The sequence below is a fragment of the Phoca vitulina genome, unplaced genomic scaffold (genome assembly GCF_004348235.1).
Source record: "Phoca vitulina isolate PV1807 unplaced genomic scaffold, GSC_HSeal_1.0 scaffold6, whole genome shotgun sequence".
NCBI classification, from domain to species: domain Eukaryota; kingdom Metazoa; phylum Chordata; class Mammalia; order Carnivora; family Phocidae; genus Phoca; species Phoca vitulina.
Window position 1 is genome coordinate 20,430,426 of NW_022589709.1, and position 25,946 is coordinate 20,456,371.

Sequence of the window (25,946 nt, forward strand, 5' to 3'; positions counted from 1 at the left end):
GGTCTGGGGTTGGGGAGGATGGGAGATTGAAGCCTATTTTATATCTTTCAAGGGATGGGGCATCTTCATCTTTATTATGGACGTGCAGAAAATGTAATCTGCCTCAGCGACAGAGAGGGAGTTTGACTGAATTTACACCCTCGCTGTTGACTTTAGACCGTTCAGGGAAAATAACCGCCCCACACTCTTGTAAAATCTTAATGTACCATGGGAAGTGCACAGCGCTGCCTGATGTACAGCGTTCAGATTGGTCTTGACCTTATTAAATCATGGAAAGTGGCTTCTAGGAGGAATTAAAAAAATTTTTTTTCTGCACAATTACTCAGGTGGCTTTTCCTGTTTCTTCTCTTCCTCCTGGACTTGGGTCCTGTAATTACTATCGCAGAGAGCTGGAAGGATGCCTGCTCTCCCGGCACGGTCCCCTCTGCTCGGCCTCCTCCCTTCCCCCCTACCCTTTCTCTTTCTGGCCCCGCCTCCTCCGCGCACCGCGCAGCTAGACAGCTGTGTTCAATCAGAAACCACTTAAAACTCCAGACGATCCAGAAGGGAAACTTCGGCGTGAAGTGCCGCCCCGCTCCGGCTCTCTCTAGCTCTCTCTCTCCCTCCCCGGAGCCTGAGGCGCGGGTCTCCCTCGCCCCGCCGCCCTGGTTTCTTCGGGAGCTCGCCGAAGCCGTCTGGGGTGCCGGATCCTGCTGGGAGGTGGCCTGCAGCCGGGTAGTGGGCAGCGGCGAGGCCCCGTAGGAGCGGCGAGGCGGCGCCCAGGGTGGCAGTGCCCCGGGACCGGGCGGTGGGCGCGCGCGGGCGGGTCCCCGCGCCGGCTCGGCCGCTGCAGCAGCTGCGAGCGCGCCACGCCACCGAGCCTCCTGCGGCAATGGCTCGTCGGTGAAACGCGAGCCGGCTCTGTGCCTTCCAGGAGAGCTTGCATCCTTCCTTGGGGCTTCCCCACGGTCTTGGGTGAAAATGGCTGTCTAGACTAAAATGTGCCAGAAGGGACCAAGCGGTGGATCTCGAGCCTGGTAAGCCCAAGTCAGAAGCTCCGAGACCCGGAGAAGGAGGAGCTCCGCTCTGAAAAGTGCAGTCATGAATTCTGGAGTTGCCATGAAATACGGAAACGACTCCTCGGCCGAGCTGAGTGAGGTAAGGAACAGCTGAGGTCGGGAGCTCTGGCTTCTTAGGCATTTGCTTTTCGACAACGCTCCCAGTCTCCCCCAGCCCTACACCCAACCCCCCTCGTGCTCCCAGGCTGGAGGCAGCGCAATTAAAGATTAATAGATTTTTTTGGATCTTGTTTTAACTTGTAGTGTTACTCAGGAAATGACCTGAACTGGCTTTTGATATTTCAGTCTGAGACGAGGGGTTTAAAAAAAAAACGAGCTCTCACCAGGGCGTCAAGGCGTTCTGCTCTCCGCGAATCTGGGTCCCCCGTCCCTTCCCGCCCCGGTTCCCCCAGTTTATGTTCAACATTCCTTTTCGTAGCAGTCGGAGATCCCAAGCTGAGCCGCACCCGATGGTAACTAATTTGGTGGGGCTGGGGACCTCAGTGGATTATGAAGTCTGCCACTTGGCTCCCACGTGCGATGCGTTTGGTTAAGTTCGGGCACGGTGGTCTCTCGTCGGCGGAGAGGAATGACCCGCGCTGGGGAGGGAAGTGGGGAGGAAGCACATCAAAGCCGCTTAGAACTTTATTTCCTGCCCGGGACTGGGCTCCTGAGTCTTTGAGGCAAGCGCATTTGCAATTCCTGGCTCTCACAGTAACAAATCCACTTGAGTGTTGGAGACTAGCTTTGAAATTAAAGCTACATCAAACGGTATGCAAATATGTGAGCGGTAAGATGCCCAAAGCCACCTTTTTTGATGACTTTAGGGATGCCTCGGGCACATCCCCCCCCCCCCCCCCCCCCCCCCCCCGGGCTTTGAATACCTGAAAAGTGGCGATGGGAAAGCTACGAAACTGGATGTTCGAAAGACAGGAGGGAGTCTCTGTGACCCGTGTCTACAGCAGGAGGCTTGGTGGCTGTGGGTTTTCCTCCTAGCACCATCACTGAGCTATTTTGGGGGGCAAAAGTAGAATAAATAGTCTGTGCTTCTTGAGTATGGCTGAAGAGAGGAAAGGGGAAGAAAAGGAGACCAGCGTAAAAACAGCCGGAAGGCAGATAGAGGTGATGTCAGATTACCAACCGTGAAGGGAAAATGAAAGGCTGGAGCCCTCGCTTAGGGGGGAGAGGGTTGGAGATGGGGATGAGAGGGGGGTGTGGAGAGGGGGAAACCCCAGTAGGTCCGCGGCTGGTATCCAGCAGGGAATGCAGTCGGCCCTGCCTGGTGCCCTGTGTTCTGCCGCTGCACTGTCCCTGCCCCGGGTTTGGAGTAGCCTTGTGAGGTGTTGGTGAATGAGGTAGAGGCATTTCCTAATCCCAGTGGCTTCCCCTGTGATGTAGAAGCTGGGGAGATGCTAAGAGGGGGAGAGCGTAACTTGAAAACAGGAGGTTAGGGGAAGAGGCAGGAAGACCTAAGTGATTTTTTGCCAATTTTACAAGCAGGGAGAGGTTCCACATCTAAAATAGGACCTAGGACCCCGCTCCATGGCTCACCCTATTGAAGGAGAAGCCTGTGACTTACCTTGTAAGGTCACTTAAAAATCCAACACTTAAAGGTGTTTATCTTGCAGAGAGTCTTCCCCTGGTCCTTCATGTTGTTTATTTCTTTGTGGCAGCTGTAACTCCCCATCACCTGAAGTGTGTTGTTTCGGTTGCCTTTGTTTTAAAAATGAAGCCCAGGTTTGGGATGAAGGGGGCTAGGATGCTGACTAGGGAGAGGAGGTCTGGCCTGACTCCATGGTATTGGCGCAGTCAGCGAGTGCGTTAGACGAACCCAGAGTATCCATGAAACTCAGGTGGGAGGGTCTTTGCCTGGTTGTGTCCACTCCTTGTGTACTCTTTAGAAAACGTGTGGCCGAAGCAAAGAGTGGAGGGTGCTCCGTGGCCCCTGCATTAGTTGGAGCCATACTATTTGAGCATTATGGGACATAGTTTTGTCCCTGGGGAAGTAAGTTTCTGGCCAATCATATCCTTTACCAAATTTTCTTTCCTTGTTCTGTGTCTGCTCATCATTTCTTACCTTCTTTTTGGCCTTCTTTCTAGATTTGGTGATTTAGTCCACCCTCTGTCCCCCCCAGTCCCAGTTTCCCTGCAGGTCGGGTAGTTGCAGTAGACTGTAGGGTAGTTATTTTTAGTTTTGGGGCGTATTTTCAATTGGGATACATGTAAGAGAATTTGTAAGGCAAGGGGGTGTGTGTGGTTCATACTTGTGGACCCTAAATCTCAGGTCAGTTGATCATGGGCAACAGTTGTAGGACTGACCTTTTCCGTAATATCCACAGATCTGAATACAATTCGTTTGCATTTCTCACAACAGGTCTTTGGGGTACAGGAGAGTTTCTTGTCACAGTAATTTTTCTCTTAAACACTGGTTTTGCTTTAACATCTTGGGGGGGCAAAGTTGACATTCTTTTTTGATGGTTGGTTTCTCCTCCTTACCTGAAAGCAGAGCTAATAAAACCCCTACAGGGGCCCCTTTAGTGCCATATCTCTTACTGCCCAAGAGCCTCAACACGGTCTGGAGGTCACCGTGGGGTCAGATTCAGCCTGTTGTTCACCAGGCGTTTCAAGGGGCAGGAAAAACCGTGAAAGGGCTCAGTGTCATCCTGGGTGTCAGAAACAAGGGGCCTCTCTCCTTGGCTTGGACTTGCGAGCTGACCCCTTCTAGAGGGTCCCTCCAGCCACAGGAATCATGGACTGTTTGGCAGTAATGTTGGCACGGACTCCATAACCTCCTCAACAACGGGGAGTGATTTGAATCCGTTTCTGGTTGTAATCTGCTGGTCCAACTGCTGAGGGCAGCCAGCCTTGGTCAGCTGCTGAGGTGCTGACCTCTGCTTACAAATCTCCGGGAATGCTTGCATGGGAGAGAGAGAGAGAGAGAGAGAGAGAGGAGATTTGGGCGTGAGGGATGCATGATTAGGAGATCTAGAGCTGGAGCTGGGCCTTGGGCGTGAGGTGTTTTGCATGTGTGAGAACTTTAAGATAGAAAAACAGGAAATTCGTGAATGTGTCCCTTCTGTGTCTTTAGTTGGAACAATAGCTATTTAAGATCCTGTGAGATGATTCTAGGAGATGGTAAAATTGCCTCTACCTATGGGCATTCAAAACCTTTTTATTGATCCATGACCACAAATGGATTATATCAAGTCTGAACACTTTAACGAGAGCAAACTAATCCTTAGCATTAACCATGGTAATGCAAAAGGAAAATCTGAGAAACATGAATTGGCTAGTCTCTTTTCTTGGCTATTAGCTGTCCCTATCAGAGAATCAAAGGATGTTTTTCTTTTTCTAATGTGAGGTTAAGGAAGGACTCCAACACCAGCCAAATCAAAAGTCTTCAGAAAATCAAGTACAGGGTGCCTGGGTGGCTTAGTCCATTAAGCGTCTGCCTTCTGCTCAGGTCACGATCCCAGGGTCCTGGGATCGAGCCCTACATCGGGCTCCCTGCTCCGTGGAGAGTCTCCTTCTCCCTCTCCCCCGCACCCCTACCCTAGCTCGTGCTCTCTCTCACTTGCTCTCTAATAAAATCTTTTAATAAAAACAAAAAACAAAAAACGAGTACTTTCAGCAGCACTACATTAAATTCTCCCAAACCTTGTCGAGGGAAGGCTCTATATTCCTCTTCCTCATTGCCGGTGGCTTTTGGTTAGCGCTTCATTCTCTTTGTCTTGCTAAAACTTGTGGGACCAGTATGTAGTTTTAACCTTGCTTCACTATCACAATCACATCTCTTAGTTCTTAGAATCATTCAGATTTGGGGAGAAAGATCTCTTAAGGCACAGCATTATCAAGGTATGACTTGAATTCACTAATCTTTACAGAAGAGCTGTCCACTGACTGGATCTGCTTGTCTGGTGGACAGCTACCTATGTATGCATCAAAATAAAAATTTCTCTTTTAAGACTTCTTTCCTGGTGATCATTAAAACCTCTGGGGATAAAAAAAAAAATATTCTTAAGGATAATTTCTCTGAAGCAATCAACTTAGATTTTTTGCCTTTTAAACATTAAACAATGAACAGGTAACATTCTCCTGTTGCTATTTACTCTGAAACCTTAGTTGCCCCTGGAAATCCTACTTCCCTTACTCTTTCCTTATCTCTTTATTGAAAGCTGCTTTCGTGAGGTGATTCCGTTTCGGAACATAGGCTATAGCACCAGTAGCTTGTTGGGTAGCTCTGGAAACCCCACATCTTCACTGACACTCCAAGCAGATTTGTGTAGAAGGTTCTCTGCATGGATGGTCCTGTGTGGCCATCTCACAGATATATGCAGGGCTCATCATCAAGTGACAAAATAGCAGAGTTGGAAGGGCCTGTGAGCTCACCTAGTATTCCCACACCCCTTCATGCTTCTTTATACTCCTTTGTTTTTGTAGAATCAACTTCATTCTGATGAGTTGTTTGAAGTCTGTCTCAGCCGTAGACCATCAGCACCAGAGGGGCAGTGTGAAGACCTGTCACAGATTCTGGCACATCATAGGTGTTCTACAAATGTTTGGAGAATTAACACCTTGCCTCTTCTCTCCCTTTCCCTTTTGACACACAGGATTTGAGGAACTGCTTTAAGTGCTTCGTCTGAAGCCTTTTTTTTTTTTTTTTTGGTTGGGACCGTCTGTGGCTGTGTAACAAGCTGCCTCCAAATTTAGAGGCTTGAAGAAATCTTAGTTGTGCATGATTTTGCAATTTGGGGCAGAGCTCATAGACTTGTGTCTATGACTGGAGCGAGAAGATCCACTTCTGATGGCTTCATCACGTGGCTGGCAAAGCGGTCCTGGCCCGTGGACTGGGAGATCACCTCTCTTCTCTTCTGCCTGGGCCTGTCTCTGTGCCTGCTTGGGTCTCCTCGCAACATGGCAGCTGGGTTCCAAGAGGGGGAGAGGGGCCAGCTGGCAGTTCTTTTAAATGTAGGATTGAAACGGGCCCAGAGTCACGTGGATGCCTCTGTGGGTCAGAAACCGCTCTATGCTTAGCCCAGATTGAAGGTGGTGAAGAAATAGATCCCACCTCTCCAAGGGGGATAGAACAAAGACTTTACAACCATTTTTAATCTACTCTAGAGGCCACAAAACGACAGAGCCTTGTCTGAAACCCTGGTCTCTTAATTCTCGGTGCCTGGTAATAGTTTTGTTGTTTTGTGTCTTAGCTGTTAATTCGGTGGTTTTCCCAGGTATCGACCTGCGTCATTATCAAAAACCCTACGAGAGACATCTTGTTATGCCCATAATACAGGTGTGGAGATTGAGGCGTAATGAGGTGAAAACTGACTGAGGTTCTACAGACTATTAGTGGTGGAGTCAGGATTTGAGCCCATGTAGTCTTTCTCCCAGGCCCACCATCTGTACCTGGCTTCCTTTCGTCAGTTTCTCTCCCTGTTCTCAGCTTTTGGTCACATGTTCCTAGGAGGGAGTATTCTATATAAGAGGCCTGTTGAACTTGATTTGGATTGGAATCTATGCAATACCCAGATAAACATTTTTGATAAAAATGAAATGGATATGATTAAAGAGCTCTGGTACCCGCCATCACCTTCAAGTGGCTGAGGAATTCTAGGCATGGGTTTTCCAGAGCCCTAAAAGCAGATCTGTCAATAAGGAATAGGGTGACCCTCATCCAGGAGAGCCCTGCCTTCCGCCCTTGGTCACTGGTGGGGAGATGGGTCCCACTGCCCGTGTGCTCAGAGGCACCTGAGGGATTAGCGCTACCACGTTTGAGGTGTCCGATGAGAAGACTTCCTTCATCACAAGAATCAGCGTTCTCCCAGCCCTGCAGGTGGGGCTCTAGGCTCCCACCGCAGTGGCCTAAATCCCTGCGGGGCTGCAGAGGGCCGAGGTTGGTGAAGAAAGCCAGGCAACCCAGTGCAGTTGGCGGCCGGGGCTGCATGGCAAGGCAGCTGCTGGTGGTCAGGGCCCGAGGAAGCCCGAGCGGAACGTGGCAGTGAGGCCATGAATCCCACCCAGCTGGCTAGGGGGAAGGAGCTCAAGTGTGGCTGGAGCCAGGTGGTAGCCAAAGTACCAAGAAAAAGAACTACATTACGAGAGGAAGAGGTTAGTCACAGACTAGCCAGGTGGTCGGGGCTGAGGTGGCCGCAGACGTGAAAGCCGAGAAAGAACCTTGATTCTGGGGACAGGCTTTGTCTAATGGGAAAGTTGTAAAACGAATTCTGAGACTTCTTCATATTAAGGAAGTGCTTACAGGACTGTGGCTACCAGATTTGAGGTGCCAGAGCTTTGAGGGAGTGGGGGCACCCATCTAGGAGAGGCAATGTGATGGCAGGACTCAGGAAGTGAACTCAAGGGTGCCGGAAGCTGATGTGCCCAATGTAAGCCACGGGCAACGCGTCCTCCAAAATGAGACGGGAACTGGAATATAGAAACTGCATTTGTGGCAAAATTAAGATGTTGATGAACAAAGGCTTCAGATTTAGGTTTTGATCCAAGGAATCAAATTTCAGAAAACCAAGATTGCATTTTAAGTAATCTCTCGGTTCTGGGAAAGAGGTTTGTATTGGCAGGATTGCAGAATCGGACAAGCCAAAAAAAAAAAAAAAAAAAAGACTTTGAAAGCTGATAATAGTTAGGGTGTGCATTTTTACATCAGCGAGGGGATGTCAGGGCAGAGATAAATTATATGCAATTATTTTCTCATCCCTCCTGCCCCCCACTACTCCCGAATTCCTAACATTGGTATCTTTCACTCTTGAAAGAAACGAGGAGAGAGTAACCTGGATCACACAGATAAACAGAAGTTCAATTTATAGAGTAAATATTTACTGGGACCATAGAGCTATTCTCTTTCTAGCAAGTGTCCTCTTTTTCTTGCTGAACAGAAATAGCCAAAATTAGTCCATAGGGGAAAGATGACACCTTTTGAGAGGTTTGCATGACCATAAGGAGTGACTGAAGTTGTAAAGCGCTTTATAAATGCAAATCTTTTAAGGTATTTCTTAAGCTCAGCAAAGACGTTAAACCAAATCAAGTCTAAGAAAAACAAAAATCCTGAATTAGCAGCTGTTGATTCTACGTGCCATATAAGAAGCTCTAGGTTAGGGTTTGTTAACTTCGTAAATAAGCAATAAAAACCTGGTGGGCTGGGAAAATTGGGTGCCAAAAGCTACTTGACGGTTTGACAGGTGGGATATTTTGAGGCAGATCCCTTGTCATGATGGGACATACGGGGCCAGAGATGGAAATTCATCTAAAGCCAAAGGCTGTAGCGTTTGATTACCTGAGAACAGGAAGTATCATGAAACCTCAGTGTGTGTGCATGCATGTCAGTTAATGATTCCAGCTGGATTTGTAAAAAAATATTGAAGCAGTTGTCAAGGGACGAATGCCAACATGGAAGGAGATTGCCTGGCAATTAGAAAAGCAGGGGAGTCCTCTGGTTGGTTGCTTGGTGAGAGTGGGAGTAATTGCTTGTCCCTGTTTCCTATGAGCTGTGTGGACTTGTCCACAGAATACGTGGCACGCTTGCAACGACTTCGTGCTTTGTCTGGGCCCCTCCCGGCCTCCCACGTTGGTTGTTCCTTCCCTCACCTGTGTTCAGAACACTTATTATAATCATCCACAGCCTCCATGGGAGACCAAGAGCTCTTTGCAGGCAGGGACAGAGGAAAACCCATCCGTATCACCAGTAGTTCCTTGTTTGGACTGAACTGCACATTATAGTGTGATGTGTTGGATTGACCACTTCCATTATTTTGGTTGAGGGACACATTTGAGGGAATGTAATTTGGTCATTATTACCATAACTTACTCTCTATTCCCCATTTGTTTGTTCGTTCAACAAATACTGTGTGCCTTCCACATGCTAGGTGCTGTTCTTAGGCGTGGGGATACAGAAACAAAACTGATAATCCTTGTTCTAATGGATCCTCCATTCTAAAGGGAGGCAGGCCATACACATGACAGATGTATGTCCAAGTGGTGATACGTGCTGAAAAGAGAAAATACACAGGGAATGAAGGAGGGAGGATGCTCTTAGAGTGATGAGGGAAGACCTGTCTATGGGAAACTTTGGATTGAGACCAGAATGAAATGAGGGATAGAACCATGCAAAGATGGGAGATGATCATTTCAGGCAGAGGGAAGAGCAAAGGTGGAGGTCAGATACGCATGGTGTGTTTAAGCAAGGAGGTAATGTGGGAGTGAAACAAGCCAGGGGAGAGTGGAAGGAAATGATGTCGAGACAAATAGTTCTGGCTAAATTACCTATATCTCCTAGGCTGTGGAAAAGAATCTGGATTTCTCTGGAGTGTTTTGATATTCCTGAACTGATTTTTTACATAGATATATGTACACATATATACATATACATTATATATATATGTATATATACACACATGTATATATACACACATATAATTTTTTAAAAAGATTTTATTTGAGATACAGAGAAAGCAAGAGAGAGCATGAGCATGAGTGGGGGTGGGCAGAGGGAGAGGGAAAAGCAGACTCCCTGCTGAGCAGGGAGCCTGGTGTGGGGCTCCATCCAGGACCCTGAGATCACAACCTGAGCCCAAGGCAGACGCTTAATTAACCGACTGAGTCACCAGGCACCCCTATATAATAAATTTTAAATAAAGTAATTAAATTTTGGGGCACCTGGGTGGCTCAGTCAAGCCTCCAACTCTTGATTTTGGCTCAGGTCATGATCTCAGGGTTATGAGATTGAGCCCTGAGTCGGGCTCCAAGCTGGGCATGGAGCCTGCTTTGGATTCTCTCTCTCCCTCTCCCTCTCTCCCTACTCATGCGTGAGTGCGCGGACACATGCGTTCTCTCTAAAATAATAAAATATTAAAAAAAAGAATCGTTTAAAGAACTGAGTGCCACAGACGTTGGCCATGAATGATTTGAAAACTGCCTTCCTTTGATGGATGGTTCAGTGTTGAGGGATGCTGATGATGTAGAATATAGGTGGGTTCTGAATTAGGAAAACTGGGCTCTTAGACCAATTTCCTGGTCACTTGGACCAATTTCCTTCAACTATTTAGAATCATTGACTTTATTGTTATGAAACTTCGTTTATGGATTTATAACAAACGTAGCTCTAAGGAGTCTGGAATGCTAACACTTGTTTTCCTACTGAAAAGTTATTTGGTAGTCAGGTTATAACCAGAAAGTTGTCTGGTGAGCTTGGAATTGGACAAAGGAGATGCTTCCATTGGGTGGTACCGTTAAGCCATTCTTTGATATGAGGCTTCTCTTATCCAAACCATTTGCATAACTGATGAGGAAACTGAGGTCTGAATAAGGCTGGCTAGGGGTAGAGGGGAAGTGCAGCATGTGTCCGAGTTTTCTTCCTTTGTGAGACTGATTTTTCCACTGTGCGTATATATATCGTATTTTGTCTGTCCATTTATTCATCAGTGCACCCTTGGGTGGCTTCTACCTTTTGGCTGTGGATAATGCTGCTACGAACATGTGTGTGCAATCATCTGAGCCCCTGTTTTCACGTTTTTTAGGTATACACCCAGAAGTGGAATTGCTAGACCATATGGTAATTTTGTGTTTAAATTTTTGAGGACTTGCCTTCATGGTTTCCATAGTGGCTGTTAGACTTTACATCACCCCACCAGCAGGGCGCAAAGTTCTAGTTCCTCCTCATCCTTGCCAACACTTGGTCTTTTCGATGTTGCTTTGCTTTTTACATCCTAGCCATCCTCGTGGGTGTGAGGTGGTATCTCATCCTGGGTTCTGTTTGCATTTTCTTAACGATTCCTAAATGTTGAGGGTCTTCTCCTGTGCTTATCGGCCATCGCTGTCTTTGGAGACATGCCTGTTGGAGCCCTTGCCCATTTTTTAATTGAGCTGTTTGGGATTTTGTTGTTGTTGTGCTGTAGGAGTTCTTCCTCTAGTTGGGATCTCCATTCCCTATCCCCTTTCTCCTTTGTACGGGTCTCGTTCTCTCTGTGGCTGGGGCTTTGCAGGCGCTTCTTGGTATTTCCAGATGGAATGACAGCATAAAACGAGGCAGGAGAATAAAGAGCTTCCCCGTGGAAAACAAACAGGCTCTGCCCAGGCTAGGAGGCTCCTTCCTCCACGGTGTCCAGGAAGAAGTAACTTTCGGGCGCATTGTGGGGCCAGCTCGCACTTCACGGGCAGATGACCCGCAGCTTTTCCTATGGACAAGCTAGACACGCTCCAGCGACGTTAGGCCCGTACCAGAGCTACGAGTTTTCTGTTCATGGCATTTGAAGAGTTACTTTGCTCCATGACATGCTGGGATTTCACGGTATTGAAAGAGGAGTTTTAGGGGAGAGGGTTTTAGCAAGAGGGGCCTGTGGAGAGTAGCCAAGAAGTCTGAGGCTGGCCTGTTAGATTAGATAACTGTTACTTTATTTCTTGGTGCTGTGAATCTAATCCTGGTTAAACCAAAATCTAATTTATTTTCATGCTTGATCGGGAGCCCTTTTGATTAAATGTTTGGATGAGCGTAAGCATCATATAGGAGTGCTAGTGCTGTGGGAATGACCTAGTCCAAGGACTGCTGTGCCCGGACTGATGATTAAGAGACTGTTAATAGTGAGTAGGGGGGAAATAGGTGAGTTGGACCCTGAGACAGGAGGAGTTTTTACTTCCAGCTTAGAAGGGTAGATTTAAACTCAAATATGGGACCCCCCTCTTTTTAGGATGCCTTGATGTACGTGGGGGGCAGAAAGCAGTATGCCTTCTGCTATGACTGAAAGTGACTTCCAAGACTGGTTTCTCATTTGGGGCTTCTGAGTTGCTTATGAAAATGCTGTCTGGACACACAAGTGATTACTGCCAAAGAAAGTGTCCGATGCTGAGAAAGCTGCCTTCAGACCCTTTAATTCTCAAAGTGTGAAAGATGGGGCTTCTCTCTTACTCTCTTACATTAAAGTGTCCCCAGCCTACAATGATGACATAGAGGGGTTGGAGGAATATGTCGAATGAGGAGGAAAGGCTCTGGTGTTTTGGCCACCTTCTCTACTAACTTCTTACTGGGTCACGTTACTTGATTGATCACCTCAGCTGTCTGTGTGTAAAACTATAGTGTGGTAAAGTTGTGCGCTCTGAAATCCTGCCACTTCCTAGCTAGGTGGTCTGGGGACAGTTGCTTTTCTGGGCTACACATTCCCTGTTATAAAATGGTGATGTTATAAGAGTATCATCCAGCTTAGACGAATGTTGTGAGGGCCAGTGAAATAATCCGTGTAGTGCTTATCGAAGTGTCTGGTAGATGCTATTGGGTAGTTCTTGCTGCTGCAACAGTGACCCAGCTACTACGTTGTTTTGCTACCACAGTGCTGGTGCCAAGTAGAACAGAAGCACTTTATAAACAGAATGTTAGGAGCTGTGGTTGTAAGCACTGAAATAATGTAAAAGAAATTCTTAAGTGTAGATAAATAAGTCATGAAGAAAATATCCAGGAATCCTGAGACTTGTACAGCCTCCTGACGGTTTTCTTCTCTGGACCTTAATGCCAAAAACTCACTATGAGGGAAACTGTTCTTCCCAAATATTGGCAAGTCTTTGAAAAGCAAGGTGGCTCATTTCTTTTTTTTTTTGGATTCATGGAGCCAGAATGTTAATGAGCTCACAAATGGCAGGCAACACTAATTGCTTTTTAAATGTTACTCTTTTGGTTTATTATCTTTGTTAATTTTGTTTTAATTTTGTCTGGGCTATCGTGTCTTCAGTCCCTCGTGTGCCCGGGAACTGCCCGTAGGAGAACCGCACCGGGTAATGGTGGGACGTGGGAGAGGGGAGGCTGTCAGGCCACCACCCCATGCCCAGAACGAGGATGAGAAACAGACCGTGTTCATGTATTGTGTAACTACGCATTTCACGAAGATAAGGCTTTATCAGTGATGCATGCTTTGTGAATTCCCTTACAAGTTTTGATCTGTTAGCTGCGGGGAGATAGAGCTTTGCTTGGGTTAGCCATGGAGGATGGGAGGAAGCACGTCTGCGGGAGGTGAGGGAGGAGCCTTGGTCCGTGGGTTTGGGAGCGCCGGAGCCTGCCCCACAGGTAGTGGGGGCCGCTCTGGTAGGCTTGTGGCTGGCTTCTTCATTTGAAAGAAGGTTGTTGGGTGGTTTTGTCTGTTTGTTTTTAAGTGTCTTGATTGAGGTTTTGTCTACTGGTCTGAAAGGAGGAAATGGTAGAATAATCTCTCTCCTGTTTTGAAGTTGTTAGGTTTGGTCCTTTGCTGAAGAGTGTATACCTGAGGGCAAGAGGAAGGAGATGGACAGGAGTCGTAGACCTAAGTGAGCCTGAGGCTCTAAGTCTCACTTGGTGGTGGTGGAGTTTTGGACGCCTTGAACGTCCACCTCTGTAGACACCGGTGGTGATGTTACCCAATCCGGGGCTGAAACTCGTCTCCGGCTAAGCTGTTGCCTCCCAAGTCAGTGTCTGACGATGGGAACATCCAACTGGGTAAGCAGGGGCACAGGTCTTGTGTAATACGAAACGTCCTGCTCCTTCCTCCTGCCCTTGCAAACGAAATCGCACTCGAGTCCCTCTTCCTGCAATGCTCTTCCTTCCGTGCGGACGGACAGCAGCTCATCTTCGACCCTACAACATGTCACCTTCTTCAGGAGGCCTTTCTCACCTTCCTGTCAGTGCTTGCTAAGTACCCGGTGCAGTCTGGCAGCACGGCTCATTCCACTGACTTTCCCCAGCTCTCTAGCATACGGTGTATTTCGTATTCCTCTGTCTCAGAAGCTTACCTGGCGGAGGGTGGCCTGTGGCCAGAAAAAGGCTTTTTTCTCAGAGCACATTCTTGCAGTGTGGCTGACAAGATACATAACAGTTAATAATCATGAAAAGCAGTTTTTAAAAAAAAAAAAAGGCGGGGGCACCTGGGTGGCTAGTCGGTTAAGCATCTGCCTTCAGCTCAGGTCATGATCCCAGGGTCCTGGGATCGAGTCCCGTGTTGGGCTCCCTGCTCCGCAAGGGAGTCTGCTTCTCCCTCTGCCCCTCCTCCCACTCATTCTCTCAGTCTCTCTCTCTCTCAAATAAATAAATAAAATGTTTAAAAAAAAAAAAAAAACCAAGCCAAAAACTAAGCGGTAGAAAAAATACACAAAGGGCAGCTACTTATATACGAGCTAGTGGTGTAAGCCCCATGATCCACGCTCAGATTCCCTGTCCCTGCAGATGGATCTTGGCTATACCTCCCTTCCATCCTGTCCTGAAGGCCAACACTGGGCTTGCCTTCAGGGGCCCACCCAGTACGACTGGGGCTGGAGAGATGTGCTTCCGTCTGTGTCTCAGAGTATCAGAACCTGGCTCGGTGTTCTCTCTTAGGATGAGAGATCAGAGTGGAGGCTGACTGGAGGTAGGTTCCAGGCCTGGGGTGGTAGGAGTAGCTCCAGGAGTTAGATTGTGTTATTGTATTAGAAATGATAAACGTGGAGGATGACAATACTAAGGTTTTGTTGAAATACTTCAAGTGAAGCAATTACGTCTGTTCCATCTTGCAAGTATTTTTCCCTTTATGCGTATCGAAGTCTAAATCTGTGCTTCCTAAAATATGCAGGGGGGAAATTGGAGGGGGAGACGAACCATGAGAGACTATGGGCTCTGAGAAACAAACTGAGGGTTCTAGAGAGGAGGGGGATGGGGGGATGGGTTAGCCTGGTGATGGGTATTGAAGAGGGCACGGGGGTGCCTGGGTGGCTCAGTCGTTAAGTGTCTGCCTTCGGCTCAGGTCATGATCCCGGGGTCCTGGGATTGAGCCCCACATCGGGCTCCCTGCTCAGCAGGAAGCCTGCTTCTCCCTCTCCCACTGCCCCTGCTTGTGTTCCCTCTCTCGCTGTGTCTCTCTCTCTGTCAAATAAATAAAACCTTTAAAAAAAAAAAAAAGTGCACATATTGAATGGAGCACTGGGTGTTATACGCAAACAATGAATCATGGAACACTACATCAAAAACTAATGATGTAATGTATGGTGATTAACATAACATAATAAAATTTTAAAAAGATAGTAAAAAAAATAAAATATGCCACTTTCAGTACAAGAAAACTTACATTCAAAAGCATCCCAGTAGAAATTACTGTTGTCCATTGATACTGCGATTAACCTAAAGTAAAATTGTAGAACTCAAAAGAATGGTTACCCTAATGCCTCTAACCTTATCAAGGTTTTTTTCCAAATTAGAAATGAGTATGTGGTATTTAAGGATGAGGATGTGGAGGATCATTCCATATATAATTGTGCCCACATGCAAAAAGACATCCTTTCTTATAAAGGTAGGGAAGTCCCTGCAGTTAAGCATCTGTATTCATTTGCAAGTGACAGAAATATGTTAATTGCTTTTCTTGGGTGAATGATTCTTAATCTGGTGGGAAGGATAAAGATTTCAATTCATTTCACTAATTTTAAAAATACCTGTATTCATAGGTTACTATATGGAGCTAATAAGGCATTCCAGTGAGGTCTGGGTTACTGGGCGGATTTCATTGAACATGTGGCATTGCAGTATTCCTCACTGGTAGAATGAAGTCTTCATCAAAGCAGTCAGCAGATGATCCTCTGGGTGACCCTGAGTGCCCTGAACCACTGGTGCTGATGTGGGTCGGATGGGAAGATGGACGTGTATTATGCCTTGAAATGATGAGGCTGAGGCAGTATCTTATAAAGATACACAGCACAGCAGTTGGAAATGGGAAGTTAGTATGATCAGTTATGCAGAAAGTTCTGAGGTTTATGATAAGAAATTTACCTTTTCATTGTTCTTCTGTCAAAGGGCCCAGGTGAAGACTGATGACGTTTTCTCACCTTTATTTCACCAAGTAAATTGAGGAAAAAATTTCCGTTGCTATCTATCTATCTATCTATCTATCTATCTATCTATCTCTCTGCCCAACATGGGGCTCAAACTCCCAAGACCACGAGTTGCATGCTGTACTGACTGAGCCAGCTAGGTGCCCCTAAATTGTTTAAAAATACTCTAACAGCAACTCTTTCTGCCCGTGGGGTCCTTCCTCTCTCTATGCTTTAATAAAACCACCTTTTTATGCACTGAAAAAAAAAATACTCTAACATATTAATAATTAATAGGAAGAGGCCAGCTTAAGAAAAAAGACGTTTGGTTGTAAATTTGTGGATAGCATAAACCAGACTATATAGTGGTAAAAATGAAGGCAGTTACATACAGTATTAAGGATTAGCCCTCAAAAGTGTGAAGCACTTTGCATGCATTTTTTATGTCCTTTCCCAGCTTAAAACTCTTCATTTCAGGGTGCCCAGCCCCTCAGCCCCTGGTGACGTCTCACCCTTACATTCTAGTCTCTAGCCGACTCAACTTTCAGTACCTTCAAGGTGCCTGTCTCTTGGCCTCAGGACTTCACATCTGCTGTTCCTACGCTATCCATATCCTCAACCCTTGCGTATCTACCTTCTGTGTGTTCCTCTCCCAGGACTTCATTTAAGTGTGTGTTCTCTTCAAAGTCTTTCCAGGTATTCCCACTCTGGTCCAGATGCTGTGCTGTCCCCCCTGCCCCGATAGCATTAGCTGTTTCTGCGTTATAGCCCTTCACGCACTGCACAGGCCTGTGCACTTGGGATCTCCTATGGGAGCGACTGCTGTTGACCACGATCACTGATATCTGCATAGAGCCTAGCCCTCCACATTCCCTTTTAGAGTGAATGACCTTCACTGAAGCCTTGCCACAGCCCCGTGATAGGATAAAGGTCCTAGCTTTAGGGGCATTTGGTAGTGAGGGAATGGAAGCTCAGACAGATGAAGGGTCTTGCCCAAGGTCCTGCATCTAGTAGGTGGCTAGGCCAAGTTTAAGCTGGGGTCTGATTCCAGAAGTCCCTGCTGTGTGCACAGTGCCTACAGCCTTCTCAGACCATGTGGTCATGGCCTCTAGAATGGGCATCTGTAGGACCTGGGCTTGGTGGGTGGGTTGATAGGTTCCAGGGAAGGAGGGGTATTCAGGATTCTGAGAGGATTATGCTGATAGGTGATCTTGGAGATTTCATGGAAAATCTAATTTGTAGCGAATGATGAGACTGGACTTGGGCATGCTGAATTGGAGATGCCTGTTGGTCCTCAAAGTGGAAATGTGCAGTAGGCTGTGGGATAATAAGGCTCAAAAATTGGTCAGGATTTGGGAATCTTTGGCTTTCATGGCTATTTGCTCCCAGTGCAGAGGAGCTGATGATGTGCTCTGTTCCAGCCACTCCCTCACAGACCACATAAATAAGGAGTAGAATGAAGCCACCAGGTATTGGGTGTTTTCAAATGCAGCTCAAAGAGCTGTAGTCTCTGCCTTCTAGCATTTTATGTACGTATAATATACACATTGATGCTGATGGTTCAGAATTGGCATTTGATTGAAATAAGTTGTGTTTTTTAAGTTGTGGTTTTTTAATTTTTTAAAAGAAAAATCTGCTTAGCTCATCACACATCCTATGAGCATTTCTGCCTTTGATCATTCCTTAAAGGGCAGGGTAAGGAGTAAGGAGTAAGGGGCATGTGGGTATGATCATAAAAGTAATGCATGTACATACCAAATTTGGAAAATAAAGGCGTAAACAAAAAAGTCTTATACGGTCCAGTAACATTTTGGTATGTTCTTTTTAGTAACATTTCTTTAAATTTTAAAAATTTAAATTCTTTATATTTTCTTTGAAAACAACTTGAATTTTAATGACTAAAGTATTTTATGGTATATAAGATGGACTATTGACTATTGAATAAATACTTAGGTTTTCAGTCTTTGTTCCTATAGGTAATGTCTCAACACAGTTTTGTGTTTTCTTCTATCTTTAGGGCAGATGGAGGGAGAAGGAGAGAGACTGAGAGGGAGAAAATGTGTGTAAATGAAGAAACGGAGCAGTATGTTGTGCAGAGTTGGTGTCTGATGTTAAAGAAGAAAAAATAAGGGTGCCTTGGGGCCCTGGGATGGTCTTTGTAAAATAATCCCAAGACTAAAAAGATCAGTTTAAACACACACACACACACACACACACACACACACACGCACACACACGGGCTGTAATAAATTGGGACCATCTGTTGTTCTATCTCAGCCTGCTTACTTAGTTTTCTGCCCTTTGCTGATTTAAGAATGCCTTTAAGATGGTGACGGAGCGCTGCCTGGGTGTCAGATGGCACCTGGGTGTCAGATGGACGGAGTGCAGAGAGGCCAACAAGGCCGGGCAGCAGGTCTGGTCTGCAGCCAGCCTGGGTTGCTGCACCGTTCCCCACGATTACCCTCTGGGGCCAGCATAACTGCCTTGACATTCTGCTCCATGGGGGTGTGGAATGGAGGTTATGGGGGGTTAGGGAGTGAACCCCGCCTGCCTTTTTTTTTTAAACCACCACATGAAGCCAATTTTAAAATGGTGTTTTTAAAGAGCATATTTCATGGGCACGTCTAATAACGTATTACTTCCTTCTTATATGTATGTTGATACTAACCTGTTTCTGCACTATCTCATGCTAACCTATGGTCGCAAAGTCTTCTGTGAACCAGTCTATGAGTAGGAAGCTTCATCCCTGGGGTCCTGTGGAGTCCTTTTTAATTACAGGGGCTGCTAAAATTTATTTTCTGGCCAAAGAGCATTACTGTTATGAATTGCTAGTGTTTCTCTGTTTTAATGGTGACTTCCTATAAATAACAAAATTATTACTTGAAAATCCCTCAAGTTGAACTACGTTGCTAAGTACTAGTCTACAGTTAGAGGCTTTATTTAATTTTTGTTTAAAGTGGGTATGACCAAAATGCTAATCTAGAGCAACATTTAACCTCCTGGTTTGGCAAACTATGTCAGGTAATTAGCTCTTGGAATCAGAGTAACTTTTTTTTTTTTTTTCTCCAGAGTAACTATTTTTGTAGCTGAAAGGAGGAGGGCCTGCTTTGTAGCTTCAGGTTTTGTTTTTGGGGGTTTATTGTTGTTGTTTTTCTTTTAAGGAGTTTGTTAACCCCTATGGCCTACCCTGGATGACCTGTCTGGAGGCTTCCGTTGCTAGGATGGTCCCGGGGCTTTGCTGCTTTCAAGGAAGTGAAGGGATGGCCACAAGCTGCAAGTTGGCCTGGCTTTCCTCTGCACCCCATCCCTCCCTTCTCTGATATGTTGAAAGTCAACCTGGGAATATAGGCAGGGTGCAAGTAAGTGTCAGAGCCTGGTTTCCTGCCCAGAAATGTCATTGAATGCAAACATTTTCTCAAGCATAAGATAGAACATTCATTCAGAAGTAAGTATGAAAATAGAAAGAGCTGATCGTGGGAACTTAGATGATGAAAACCTTCATACTTGGTGATTCCGATAGCCCAGGATTAGGCCTATCAAAGGATTATAGTAGAAACTTTGACTCAATGATTGGAAATGTTTTCAGAGTGCTAGTCTGGCTTTCCTTTCATTAGCCCTCAAAGTATCTTTAGTCAAAATGAAATGATCCCAGCTTAAGACAGATGCTTCTCTATTGGTTTCCCTCTTTCCTGGGAGGAAGTTGGTTTGTTAAGAATTACCATTCTTAGCAAGGCAGAGGAAGGAACTGACCAGTTTCTAATCCTGGAATCTGATTTATGCTCAGCTGTAATTGCCACTACACATTGGAACAAGCATCCCGGCCATCCTAGGAAGTAGGTGTTGTCTGATAGCATGACTGAAGTAAGTCTCTACGTGGCAGTCATCAGTGACTTCCTGGAAGTCTCCCACCTGCTCCATATGGCTGGTGGGTGTACAGTGTTCAGCACCTTGTGTGTGCCAGAGACGCCGGCGGCTCTCTATGGAGAGGTGAAACTCTGTCTTCCTCTGTGTGTCAGTGGTACAGATAAACCTGAGAGCCAGCCCATAATTAGTGGAACTTAGGGGCATAACAAGATAGAATTGGGAGGATGAAGAAAGGAAACCGGGAACAAAGCATATTTCGTGGAGGAAGGTTTTATTAACCTATGCACCCTTGATATTACTATGTTTCTTTCATCACCCAGTTTATTATGGATGAGGAGATTCTTGATATTTATTACCATGGCCATTTGCATAGTGTTATTTGCATTTCTTAATCCAAATTCATCATGAAAATGCCCTTATTTGGTCCAGTTGCCTCAACTTGGCACCACTACATGCCTACTCTCATCCCTTTTCTAAAAATCCTATTGCGTTTAATCTCAACATGCACATGTTAAGTGCTTTGAAATGTGTGGCCTCATCCTACATCTCATGCTGAAGTGTTTCCTGCCCTACGAGTTTGTAAGCACCTTCAGTGGCTTGGAATGTCTGGTACTTTATGTGTTCTGCTGACCTTCTGTGATACCTAACACAAAATGGGAAGATCGAAGAAGACCCAGTTGATAAAGACTACGTGTGGAAGGCATGAGTCTGAATAGAGTCCCTGACTCTCAGCTTTATATAAACTCCCCAAGATCTCATTGCTCATCCACAGGGCTTTCCCTGCAGGCAGCTTTTAGAAAACCCTGAGCAAGTGGGAAATCTCTGCCCCCCCTTATAGAGTGTGCTGTAGCTGATAATGGAACTTTGCCAGAAGGGGAAAAGGACACACAGTCATGGCATTCCTCCTGTTTGCTAGGGACAGTGCATTGGCTCAGTCTTTGGTAATGAATCACTTTCCTGCTTTGGAGGAAATGCTGCTTTTCTTTAAGCTCCAGAAGTTTGTCCAGTGTCACTGTCAGCCTCTCAGGAACTGTTCTGATAAATACAGTAGTTTCTTTTATTCTCTTTCTATTATCATGGGACCAATAGTTCTCTCTCCTTAGTTCATTAATGTTTTCACATTGGTGAAATAGTAATGGTAACTTCTTTTTTTTTTTTTAAAGATTTTATTTATTTATTTGGCAGAGAGAGACACAGCGAGAGAGGGAACACAAGCAGGGGGAGTGGGATGGGGAGAAGCAGGCTTCCCGTGGAGCAGGGAGCCCGATGCGGGGCTCGATCCCAGAACCCTGGGATCATGACCTGAGCCGAAGGCAGATGCCCAACGACTGAGCCACCCAGGCGCCCCTAATGGTGACTTCTTTATTGCTCGCCCCATTTCTACAGTCCCTGTTGCTGGCAGTCCCAAGAATCAGCAGCCATCCTGTCAACATTATTATAGTTTTGTGATTCTGTGCTGCCTACTCACATGATAGTCAGTGGTTTTATTAGCTTGAGATTAAAAATTCAAATGAATAAAGGACAACAAAGTAAAAGAAACATAGTCAGATATGATAGGAGAGTAATGTCCCTTAATTCATTCACTGAAGTGTTTCCTTGCAATCCCTGCATTATCGTATTCATTGTTAAAGAATAATTACTGTGTTTTGTTGAAAGAATGGGCTCATAAATTCCAAGAAGCTAATTATATTTTGTTACTGGTGTTGCTAGAATTCTAATAAGCTTATTCCTATTTCTAGTCTTGCTGTTGGAAAAGGGAACATATCCTAAAGTGGATAAGTGTATTCTGGTAATTAGAAATTACTGAGAAAGAAATAATGCTATTTTGGGGCGCCTGGGTGGCTCAGTAAGTTAAGCGTCTGTCTTCGGCTCAGGTCATGATTCCAGGGTCCTGGGATCGAGTCCCGCATCAGGCTCCCTGCTCAGCGGGGAGTCTGCTTCTCCCTCTCCCCTTCTTCCCTGCTTGTGTTCTCTCTCTCTCTCTCTCAAATAAATAAATAAAATTTAACAAAAAAAAAGAAATAATGCTATTTTGTCATTAGAAGAGTTTTCTAACACTTGGTCGTGCTGAAAGCAGCGTGGTAGAGCCTGATTTTTAAATTGAAGAAGGAAATCAAATTGCATCTTTCATTCTTTATGTAGCTCTGTCAGGGAAAAGGGGAGGAATTAAGGGAGGGCATATTAACTTGATTGTACTTGTAGATTCTTCTGAGATTTAAGAAAAAAAAATCCAGAGTATTTATACAGATGATGGAGGATCTCTAAAAGTTACCAGCAGAACAAAGATGGCGGTACCACTAGGCTTCCAGTGTTCGAGCTGATAATGCTGGCTCACATTTGAGTGCTTACTATGTGCCTGGGAGGATGAAGAACTCTAGACCAAGGTGAAATAACTTACTCAAGGTCACAGAGGAAGTGGTGAGCCCCAGATAACTAAACCCATACTTAGTTACCTTAGGTGAAACTGAAAAAAATCAAGAAAAGGATAAAATGCTCACAAGCTAAAGCTAGTCAAGCTCCAATTTTCAATGCAAAACACTGAGTTAAAGTAAGTATAGTCAATTAATCCTCTTTGATGATGCAAATATTTTTACTCGAATTTCTGTTAAGGTAACCAACTGTGTTGTAAGAACTCTTTTCTTTCTCTGTTCTTTTTTCTTTATAAGCTAGTCTCCTGCCTGTCGGTTATGTCTGCCTTCTGTTTAAGATTTGAGCCTGGAGACATCATTGCGTACACAGTGCTTAGCACTTATCTAATAATTTGTGAATCCAGTGTTCTGGGTGGTTGGTGGAAGAGATAACAACTATGCTATTGTTAGTGATGGGGAAACTGAGTCAAGGAAAAGAAAAATATTTCTTGCTATAGGAATCCACAGGAGCCAAGTCAGTAGCAATACGTCCTGGTGAGTCTGTGCTTGGAAATGTAAACAAAGACCTCTTAGATAAAAATATTTCCTTCCCTTAAAGTAAACTTGCTTGATCATTTAAGGGTCCAATTCCAAATAGTCCTCCTGCAATCACTGCCTTGGTTAAATTGCTTAGTTAAGCTAGACTAGTCAATCGAAAATTTAATGAAGCAAATATTTTTGTCCTTGTCTCAGCAAACTTAATTTTCCTCGAGGAGGGATTAAATTTAAGCCTACGTATGCCAACATTTTACTTGTAGATTTGTTTAGTTTTTGCAGGAAAATTTAAGCGGTAAAGTGAAAGAGTTGTCTTTGTGTCCAAGGCTTTTCTTAGCACCTATGTGGGTAGCATTTGGGCCCTTTAATTGAAAGAGCAAAGACCTCCCAGTCTACTTGGAAGACCACACGAGTGGGAGTTAGTGGGGAATCCCAATCACGTGGGGTTTGATATTGGGTTTTCCGTTTCTCCGCTTCCATTTTCTCTGCTTTATCTAGTAAGCTGAAGAGTTAAAATAGGCCTGTATCAGAAAGCATGAGGCATGCTTTCTGCATTCATGCATTCTATATCCCATTTTGTGGGGTAAAGTGAGTCAGGGAGAGATGGGGGGCGGGGGAAGAGGATGACAGGAACATTTTGGGAGCCTGGAATTTTTATTCCGTAAGAGGGCAGCCTGTGGGGACTAGACTGAATGCTTTATTTTCTTTATCCTTTGTTTTGTATGATTCTCCTTTTTCATGGCACTTGGAATGAATTTGATGTGTCACCATAGTAAATTTTGGACTTCTGTCAGTGAAAGGCTGAGTCCAGCTCCTCAAATCAACACTCATGCATGGGCTCCCCCCAACTCCCCTCATTCTGTTGTACTTAGCTTAAGTGAATGCCTCCCGTGCTGGGACATCCAGACACCCATGACCTAAAGGTGAATAGCCCTATTATCCATTACTGACTCTTAGAATGATTACCTTTGTTAACCACTTTGCTTATTTAGGAAGGGATAAATTGAAATGGCTGAAGAAGGAACCTATTTTTATTCTGTCCTGATTAAGTCATAAACAGATTGCTTTCATCACTTTTGCATAGGAAAAAAAAAAATCTAGATCTAGCTCCTTTAGGTGACTTTTCTTATTTAGCATCCTAAATTTTGTTGTGAACGGAAGCAGATTTTGTTAAACTACCCTGCTTTTCCCATTTCTTCCCCTGAAACATTTTCTTATGCTCTCTTCCTCCTGTAGTTAGGCTTCGTATACCCTGTATGTTTAAAAATTTCAAAAATGTAATTGCACTTGAGACAAAATATGTAGTTAGGCGTTGGCACTGAGCTCTTTGTACTTTGCGGCCCTGTGTCTGAGCTCAGCCTTGCGGTGGTGAAAGAAACACAAGCAGTCTGTCAGTGGGGTACTCTTGCTACCCTGCTAGTAATCATCTTTATTGCCTACATTTCTCCTGATTGCTGCTCTGACATTTCCATGCAAATTACCAAGGGCAGCTGAACTAGATAAATTAGGCCCTTTCTGACCAAATAACAAACCATTGACATTTTGGCAGTGTTCAACTCATTAACAGTATTAGCCAGGAGTCCTGCTTTTAGCCGAGCTCCATCCTGGGCATGTGACTGGAGGTTGGGGAAGATAAAGACCTTACAGCTTCTAATTAGCAAGTGTAATAAATGGCAAACAGTTTGTGGGAGTCCCCGAATAACATTAATCAGATTTAGAAAGCGAATACCATTTAATAATTTGTTGCAGTGTCAGTGTGAAAAAACACATCATTCTAATGTGAAGGAAATGCTTTTTTTTTGTTTTTGTTTTTTTGATGTGTTATCATTGCAGTGGTTAAATTCGAGAGCTGGGTGTTAACCATGTTTATCATTCAGGCCTTATTTGAGAAGGTGGATGGCTAGGAGTAAGAAGGCCTCTGGTTCCCTGCAGGAGAGCCTGTTGGAGTCAAAGAGCCCAGGCCCCACCTGGAGAGAGCTCTTCCAGCTTTCAGCTCTGACTCCAGGAAAGGAACTTTCCTGCTGGTGTTCCCTGGGTTTCTGTAAGCAGGGAATGATTATGCCTTGTCTCCCTCCAGCTTGCAAAGCTGGTCTGACTTTTGTCTCTTCATCCCTGGCTTCTCTGTCAAACCTCACCCACCCTAGGGCCTTGCTCTTTCCACTACTACCTTCCCTGTTTGTCATTTTTGCTGCCATTTTTCTTTTGTTCCCCTTGGTCTGCGTTGCTTCTTCCCTGCATTCCTTTGAGAAGCAAGTCTGGCCTTTGCAGCTAACAGCCGCCAATGTTAATATTCCTGTCTCTGTGTTCTCTACTAACCAATCAGGATACCGGTGGGTAAAATTGTTAGCTTCTCCGAGCTGCTGTGTCTCAGCTGATGTTTCTCTCCCCTCGAGTCCCATGTTGGGGACCATTCTAGAAGCCAGTTAAAACTAGTTCCCAGATAACCAACGATTAGTGGATGATTGGCTCAGATGGTTAAGCATCTGTCTTCAGCTCAGGTCATGATCCCAGGGTCCTGGGATGGAGTCACTCATCGGGCTCCCTGCTCAGTGGGGAGTCTACTTCTCCCTCTCTGCCTGCCGCTCCCCCCACCACCACCCCCCGCTCGTGCACTCTCGCTCGCTCTCTCAAATAAAATCTTTAAAAAAAAAAAAAAAAATCTACTTCCCCGACTAAAAAGTTTTTCTGTTGCCAACAGCTTCTGGGGTGTTATATTAGACAGTAACTGTTATTTCTAGGAGTGCACAGTATTCGTTAATGGCTGATACATTGAGGGACACTGTATATAACAGTGTTCAGTTTTAGGCCTGATGGTTGGAGGAAGGGCACGGGAGATGCCACTCTAACTGCCCGAGCTGCCTTTTGACCCTCACTGGGGGACAGAACACAGCTTTGTGTTCTCCTGTTATATCAGTTATCAAGTGAGCCCTAGAGATTAGTGCTGGGTGTAGAGAGAAAGAAACATGATGGCCTGGAATGGTCAAGGGAAACTGATGAAGGTGGTGCATCCTAAAGGCCCTCGCATCAGCAGGAAGAGGGATTTCTGGTGGTGCCCGTGCTGTGAGAGCGAGGCCCAGAGAGATTCAGGCAGGGGTGAGGGGGCAAGCGTGACTAGGTGGGACTCCAGATGGAGTGGGAAAGCCAGGGTTCAGCCAGGCTCCCTGAGGACCTCTGGATGCCAGGCGGAATTAGATACCAGCACCCACTGGCCGCTCTAGGAGAAACCATTGCAGAGCTTTAGCGGGGAAGCGGGGCAGAAAATGGCGCCTTATGGAAGATGAATTTTGAACCTCTTTGTATAGGACTGTTGGACAGGGAGATGTGATGTGGTTGTGAGGCAGAAGAC

The 25,946-nt window shown here is 45.4% G+C and overlaps 1 protein-coding gene across 4 annotated transcripts in view; it reads left to right on the plus strand.

Moving 5' to 3' along the window:
- The window catches only part of MCC (MCC regulator of WNT signaling pathway), a 386,129-nt gene that overhangs the window by 131,991 nt on the left and 228,192 nt on the right, over nt 1-25,946 (plus strand). The window contains exon 1 of one of the 4 annotated variants that reach the window (XM_032403846.1): nt 535-1,137. The exons of 2 other annotated variants lie outside the window; for them this stretch is intronic. In XM_032403846.1, the coding sequence (XP_032259737.1) occupies nt 1,081-1,137 (57 nt within the window). In that variant the 5' untranslated portion in view covers nt 535-1,080. Of the gene's footprint in view, nt 1-534; nt 1,138-1,177; nt 1,511-25,946 lie in introns of those variants that run through there. One more of the 4 variants, XM_032403847.1, reaches the window with a different exon arrangement.